This window comes from Arachis ipaensis, chromosome B8 (genome assembly GCF_059453495.1).
Source record: "Arachis ipaensis isolate K30076 ecotype BB chromosome B8, ASM5945349v1, whole genome shotgun sequence".
In the NCBI taxonomy this organism is placed as follows: Eukaryota; Viridiplantae; Streptophyta; class Magnoliopsida; order Fabales; family Fabaceae; genus Arachis; species Arachis ipaensis.
Genome location: NC_142443.1, coordinates 718185 through 725879, shown reverse-complemented (window position 1 = coordinate 725879; position 7695 = coordinate 718185). Strand labels below are relative to the sequence as shown.

Genomic DNA, 7695 nt, shown 5'->3' with positions numbered 1-7695 from the left:
GTCGTTGTAGTATAGTGGTGAGTATTCCCGCCTGTCACGCGGGTGACCCGGGTTCGATCCCCGGCAACGGCGTTTTTTGCTGTTACATTCATTGCTCTGCTTCTTTTTGGTCAATTTATGGGCTATAAATAGCCCATTTAGAATAACAAAACCCAATGGAATCTACCCAAAATGGAATTTTTTGCATGTTGGGCCTTGATAATTCTGTTACCAAAAGCCCCAATACCTTTGCCCAAAAACACCTATTTTACCCCCCAAAAAAAAGAAAGAAGAGAGAGATTAGTTCTGACCAAAATCAAAATGAAATAACCCGTAGGATTTTTTTTTTTTGGACTTGGGCTATGCCCAACAACCCAAACCCGTAGGATTAATGTAGTGTAGTTTCTCAAGTCCAAAAGAATAATGCAGTGTAATTTTTCTTTTGGGCTTTACGCCTAGTTGATTAATCGGAAAAAAAAAACTATAAAAATGAAAAGAATTGGTAGACAGAATTTACCAAGAAAGAAAGAAATAAGAGAAATTATTAATGGATGATATTCATTATTGAACAAGATGAACGTGTGTTTCAGGGAAAAGAAATGGATGCAAGTGTGTTAGAATAGGAAATTTTCTTCCCTTGGTTCTCACTTGAGTCATGACATTAAAAAATTCCTAATTTTCTGCATTTGCATGATCTGCATATGCCTAAACACACGTAGCTGAATTATTATTATTTGGTAGAAGATATTCTTTGTCTTAGCACCGTTTGCATCTCAGCTTTATCTAATATTAAATGGTTAATTAGTTTGTGAAATGTATTACTGCCAACTGAGCTTGCACTTGCATAGTTGCATGTAGTTTTATGTTATTAACAAAAACATTGTGGATTCAGAATTAACAGGAAAATCAAGCCTCTTCTTATATGGAAGATTGAAATGATTATTCATCAGAACACACTATATCTTTCATTTATAAAGTTAAACTGATAATACAGAACCAAAATCTTATTCATATGCTTGTACATTTATGAAAACATCTCCGAATTTGCACAAGAAGGTGGAAAATAATAATTGCTCCTAAAAGCAAAGTTGGATGAACTACCATAGATACAAATATAACAAGTGTCAACTGAAATTGAAAGGGAAAAAAAAAAGAAAAAAGAAAAGGGAAAAGAAAGAATAATAAAGAATTCTTCAAGTGTCTCTATCTCTTTTGGAAGTTAAAGGCCTTGATTGCAGAAGCAAAGATAAATGCAAAAAGCACAGCAATTCCAGCAACCACAACAGCAGCATATCCTATGAAGTCATGCTTGATTCCAAAATAACTGTGTATGAACTGCCCAACATTCTTGCCGCCTTCACCATCCATAGGAGTAGTTATATCTCCAAACTGTGATCCAATCAATCCATAAAGGGACCATGCAACTGGGCAAGCCCAATAGTACCACCTCCACCATATAGGTATGCTCTGTCATAACATAACAAAAAGCAAGTTAAGAAAAATGTTCATAAGTATAATTTTTTAGTTTTGTTCACCAATTCAAAGTTGTTAATACTTACAGGTCTTGGGACGACAAATCCTGAAAAGAGGTTCCAAATTGCATAGAATGCGGCAGCCACAATGGCAGCAACATGGTGGTTTGGTGTGACAGCAACAGCCATCATTCCATAGAAGGTGAAGTAGCACAATGTGAAGAACATGAAGTATAGATACCAGAAGAACTTCGCAGCTGTCCAGTCAAATTGGAGCATGGCGTAAATTATGAGGCCATAGGTCACGGATTGCGTGAAGAGGTAAGGTATTTCAACTAGTATCTGTGCAAATGCATAGGGTAAGGCAGAGTACATTCCAGCAGCTTTTTCTCTATAGAACACTGTTCTTTCAACTGCTACCACTGGCTGCACCGATGAAGCATTCTGTATTCCAAGGAACAGAACCGCACTATACATTGAACCAACTGCGTTGAACAAGTCTTGCCGTTTCTTGCTGTCAGCAACCACAAGGATTATTAGCTCAAGTGTTCAACAGGGCGGCGAAGAAAATGAGTAAAATAAAAATGGAATGTGTGTTAGTATTGCTTACGTTTTGTCTCCAAGGCCCCAGAACATTGATCCAATCATCAAAGCTATGAAAGTAGTGAAGAAGAACCTCACGGCAGTATATGGTGGATTGCGCCAATAAGACAAACGCTGTTTCCATAAGCAAGCTTGGCATTGGACCAAGAATGACTGAGAGAATTGAGTTGGGAAATGAAGATCCTTTGAACCAGGAGCAGGCTGTCCCAGCTCTTGTATAAGTTGCTTGTTTCTCCTGAGAAAGCCATGTAAAATAGTCTAAGCATTTTGGAGCTCAAGAATATTATAAGCATAGATAGACCTCAGCCATATGCATTATTAGCTTACCTATATAGATCAGAGTTTTTGTATAAATCTGTAAAATCAACACCCAAATTGAGTTCTTGTGCTGTTGTTGTAACTTCCAACATCCAAGTTGCTGGGTTATATCCGTCCTTGATTTTACTCACTCCTTCAATGCTCTGGAGAATGGAAAATATTGGAAAATAAGTAATTGCTATTGTGAATCATAGCAGTGAAGTTTAATGTTGAACTTAGGCAGGAACCTACCTCAAAATACTTGATCAAATGACTAGAATGATGACCAAGTGGCCCAACATAGATTTCTTGTCCACCACGCTTCATTAGGAATAACTAGAATCATATGTAAGCAAGATATGTCAGATTCAAATCCAATGGAGAGGGGAAAAAATTTATGAAATGCAGATACTTTTATCTTATCACCCTTCACCTCATCAAAAGCTTCAAATATGTCAATGCTAGGTTGATGAATGGTGCACACAACAGTTCTTCCTGTGTCCACTGTGTTCCTGACAGTTCTCATAACAATTGCAGCAGCTCTTGCATCTAACCCAGAAGTCGGCTCATCCATGAAAATTATGGAGGGATTAGCCACCAATTCGACTGCAATAGTTAGCCTCTTGCGCTGTTCGGTTGAGAGACCACTCACACCAGGCAAACCAACTAGTGAGTTCCTCAATGGGGTTAGCTCCACAAGATCCATGACTTCCTCAATGAACATCTGTAACCATTTGCCAAAAAGTTTTAAGCAATTAGTATCTAAAACGTGATGAGTAGTTTGTCATAATAAACATCTTAGATTTTAGCCATAGTGGTGTGTTATGCAGCAGTTACAAACCTTTCTAGTTTTGGAATCAACACTTGAAGATAAACGGAGCCATGCAGAGTAGAGCAAGGACTCATAGACTGTAACATGAGGTGAATGGATATCATTCTGTTCACAGTAACCCGAGACTCGAGCAAATGTTTCTTGCTTCTTAGGGTATCCAGAAACTTTTATGCTTCCTTCAATATATCCACCAGTTTTTCTACCAGCAAGAACATCCATCAAGGTAGTTTTACCGGCTCCACTTACACCCATAAGAGCAGTGAGAACACCAGGCCTGAATGCACCACTAACACCCTTCAGAAGCACCAACTTGTCCTCTTGTACACCTTGTTCTTTCATTTCCTGAAAGTTGAAATCAAGAGTAATGATTTCATTTGCTTTCTGATAAAGAAAAGTAGCTAAATATAGAAACAATGTTAGTGAATGTGACTTACCTGTGGCATGTCAACAGAATATACGACTTCATCAAAGGTGATAGCATATGGTTCAAAGGGAAGAACCATTCCCTTTTTCTTTCCATGGCTTGACTCCACAACAGCATCTTCTGCTGATCTTGAATTTTCTGCATGAAAAAATATACATAAAAAATGAGCATCTAAAGATGGTATCTTGTGATTAAGAGTTCATGAGTGATACGAACAAGATTACTGACCTATGCGTGGCAATTCAACCTCTTGTGCATCATCTTCAGATTCTTCAGTTATTGTAGGCTGTGGCTTATCAAATGCTGCACATTGAAGAAATAGTTATCAGTAACGAAGTTGTTGCATATATAAGAGTCTTGAATTGAATCACAATCACTAATGAATGATCTGATAAAAATACTCACGGCCAAGGATATTAAGAGCAGCCGCAAACACTCCATTGAAAAGGAACACATATCCAACGCAGGCTGCAAGGCCTATCCAATACCAATATGAGTCTGTGAAGAATCCACGACTCTCGAGAAAAGTAACTCCAAAGTTGGGGTTGGAGCTTTTCTGAAAATTGGAAAGAGCAAAATAAGTTAGTTAGGATTAGGCCTGCATGTTGTGGATATAATAAATAATAATTATATAGATTCCAAAAGTTGCAAGTTTCATGAAATTACGTTCCAACTGTGGCCAAGAAATTCATTGACCATTAGACCAGTTTGTCCATACATCAAAGGTGAACACCAGTAACCCCAAATCCACCAATCCTTTATATTCTCTGTTTCATTCACAAAGAAATGAAAATGCAACAAACATGAGATCATAAGGTTGAATCAATGCAGCATGTTTTGCTTTTGTGTTACACATCCAACATGTGGGTGTGCATTGTAAAACTAAATTCTACTTACTTCTTGACAGAAGGAAGCCACCCAATGAAAGAAACGCAAGAATTGCAAAGGAACCAAATGTGTTGGCAACAATCATGTTTCTACCGAGTGCTGCAATAGCACGGAATAATCCAGAAGCCAATTGGTGGACGAATAACAGCAAAAGATACTGCTTGAAAAGCCTGCAAAAAAAATTAAAAAAAAAAAATTCAAGACCTCGCATCAGATTTTACTTCTCTCAACTCTCAAGAGTTTAAGCTGTTTGGTAAAAACATTTATATGATTTTATATCTTACCTGCCGACATTAGGATCAAATCCAATGACATAATAGGTGAGGAAAACCCAAACTCCAACTTCCACAATTGTGACAGGAATCTTGAGAATCCATGAAGGAATAGCATATGCCCATGAGGGATAAAACAGAAGATCCCTTTGCTTGTAGAAAACAGGAAGCTTAGCAATGGACATGGAAATTTCAGCCATTCCATTGAACATGATTGTGATCAATGTGAAAAATAGGGCACCGGCATAAACACCAGCATCATCCTGGTTTCGGTGATGCATCTTAGTTCTAAAAAACAGTGTCATTGCTATCAATGCCATGATGGTTAGCTGCAAAGAAACAAAAAAGTTTTTGAGTATCAGAAAAGAATGAAAATGAAAACGTAAATGCGGAATTTGGCCATGTAGAAAGAAAAACAAACCTGAACAAGCTTGAAGACATAAACAAAAGAGTTCCTCTTCATAAGAAGATACTCTCTTGCGAAGTTAGCCTTCAAGAGTTCCTTCTTGTTGAGACCAAACTTCTTAGTGGTTAATGCAGCTGGATGGCTCTTAGACTTGTCAAATGGAACTGCAATCTCCTCATTAAGTTTCCTTCCAACGTGGAATGACTGAAAGGCTTCAGCAAACTGAGTAACCGTCACGAATCGATAAGGCTCGTCCCTGCGAGACCAATACTGTGCTTGATCCTTCTTTGAAGTCACTTCTTGAAGGAAGTCAGCAACACCTTTCCTCTCTGGACACCTGAATCCCATGGACTCAAAGAAGTCCAGCACGTATTCGCGGGCTCCATGGTACACAACTTGCCCATCGGAGATCAAGATGATGTCATCAAACAGTTCATAAGTCTCTGGTGCTGGCTGCAGCAAAGATATAACCGCCGTTCCATTCATAATGTGAACATATTGCCTCAGAGAGCTCACAATCTGGAAAGTTGTGGAACTGTCCAACCCTGTTGATATTTCATCCATGAACAGAGCATTTGTTGGTCCAACTAACATTTCTCCGGTGGTAACACGCTTCCTTTGTCCACCGGAGATTCCACGCAGCATTTCATCCCCTACCATAGTATCAGCACATATATCCAGTCCCAAGATCTGCAAAATTCAACAACATATAACTAAATTTCTATCTATAACAAGGATCCACATCCAGAGACACATGAATAGTTATATATCGAACAATACTAATTAGTAATAACTAACTAGTAGCTACCTTGAGTGTGTAATCAGTTGCTATGCTTGATTCCTGGCCTGCAGTGGAAACCGCCTTCATGTAAACATCAATATCAGGGTCAGGCTTGATGTTTGCTGCTTTCTCTCTTCTAGCCAACTCAGATAACATGTCTGTTGATTCCAGATAGAATAATTAGGGTTAGGTTATACTACAATTATGATTTTGAGGAACAAATATGAGACGAAGCTAAGGAGTAAGGACTAACCATAACGAGATCCAACTCCTTGAACCCTTGCAGAGAAAGCCAAGGTTTCCCTTACAGTCATCTCTCCAATATGAACATCATGCTGGCTGATGTAAGCAGCAGTTCTTTGAGGCACAAACTCATTCATTTCATGTCCATTGTAAGTCACTTTCCCAGCTACCTGAAGACCCTTATCAAGCTTGCCAGACAAGGCTAGAAGCAGTGTGGTCTTTCCAGAACCTGGAGGACCTAGAAGCAGTGTCATCCTTTGAGGCTTCACAATTCCGCTAACATTCTTGAGAATAGTAACGTGTTTCTTTTTGCTTGGGAGAACATGAATAATGTTCAAGAATCCCTAATCAAAGAAGAAGTGAGATCAGACTAGCTTCAAAAGAGAGTAATAATTAGATCATGTTCAGTTTAATTAATGGATTAATTAATTAATTACCTCAACAACGTTGAAAACAGAGTTGATGAAAGAAGGCAAAGCTCTGCTTCCAACGAAGGCCTCAGCATCGATGTTGAGATGTTCATAACGAACTTCAACGGTGGGAATCTCGAGGCCAACCCTATCGATACGCTGCTTGAGTTTCCTGAGGAACTTCTCGTTGTCCTCTTCGGCAACCTTGACCAGCCTCTCTAGAAGCTTCTGCCTCTCTTGGTAACCGAGATCGGTGACGTCGACCTCGCTGGCGGGGCCCTGTGAGGCCGTTAACAAACCTTTCCTGAGGCGGTTGTAGGTTGGAAGTTTTTCAAGCGCAGCCCACTTGAGAGCTTCTTCATCATTCTCTTCACGAGACGACCGAGAGAACACTTCAACTCCGCTGTTCCTCCACACCGATGAGCTTCTTCTTAAACTATTACTCGCTCTGTATATATCAGTTCCCTCCATTATTGTTTCTTTTAAAGAAACAACAACAGCAAATTCAACTTCTCCTTCCTCTTCTTCAAGTAGATTATATTGTTCTGTTTGTGATTGAGTGCTAAATATTAAATGGTTCTTCTTCTGTTTGTACTTAGATTATTGTTTGAAAAAGAAGAAGCTAAAGAATGAAAAAATATTGAGAGAATGGTTTTGAGATGGAAAAGTTCTCGGTGTATTTATACGTTAGAAGATGATTGTTGTTAAATACAAAAAACTGGCGGCGACTGAAAAGTCAGACGTTGAATTGGTAATAACTTAAAAATTAGTTGTCATTGGCAATAGAAAATAGTAGAATTTAATTAACTCGAGTATGAAAGAAAAAAGGTAGGAATAAAATAACTTGCGTTGCGTGGGAACGTTGTTAGGGAGAAAGTTCCATTATTGTGGCATATGGTCAAAGATATATGAAAGGGGAACTTTCCTGGTTACTTAGTTCGTGAATTCATTCATCTAGAAATAGTATTTACTATTATTCATTACTTACTAGCCGTAGAATGAATGCCTTATGTAAATGTAAAACTGTATTTTCATTTCTACTGTAACCACCGAAGGAGATACAGTGAATTAATGAAGAAGACAGGGTA

At 38.5% G+C, this 7695-nt stretch overlaps 1 protein-coding gene and 1 non-coding gene across 2 annotated transcripts; one reads left to right on the top strand and one right to left on the bottom strand.

The window, feature by feature from the left end:
• TRNAD-GUC (transfer RNA aspartic acid (anticodon GUC)) lies at positions 1-72 on the top strand. The gene has a single exon. It is a non-coding gene; the product is annotated as a tRNA-Asp (tRNA).
• An 850-nt stretch (positions 73-922) lies between these two features.
• On the bottom strand, positions 923-7417 carry LOC107612727 (pleiotropic drug resistance protein 1). The gene is made up of 17 exons (XM_016314448.3): positions 6635-7417; positions 6208-6541; positions 5982-6112; positions 5189-5863; positions 4780-5096; positions 4505-4665; positions 4274-4374; positions 4013-4163; positions 3836-3910; positions 3618-3745; positions 3193-3525; positions 2785-3075; positions 2604-2687; positions 2382-2515; positions 2062-2289; positions 1539-1965; positions 923-1446 (listed from the first exon to the last, which is right to left on the bottom strand). The coding sequence occupies exons 1-17, from the start codon at positions 7076-7078 to the stop codon at positions 1183-1185; spliced, it is 4278 nt and encodes a 1425-aa protein (XP_016169934.1). The 5' UTR covers positions 7079-7417; the 3' UTR covers positions 923-1182.
• Positions 7418-7695: the final 278 nt, after the last annotated feature.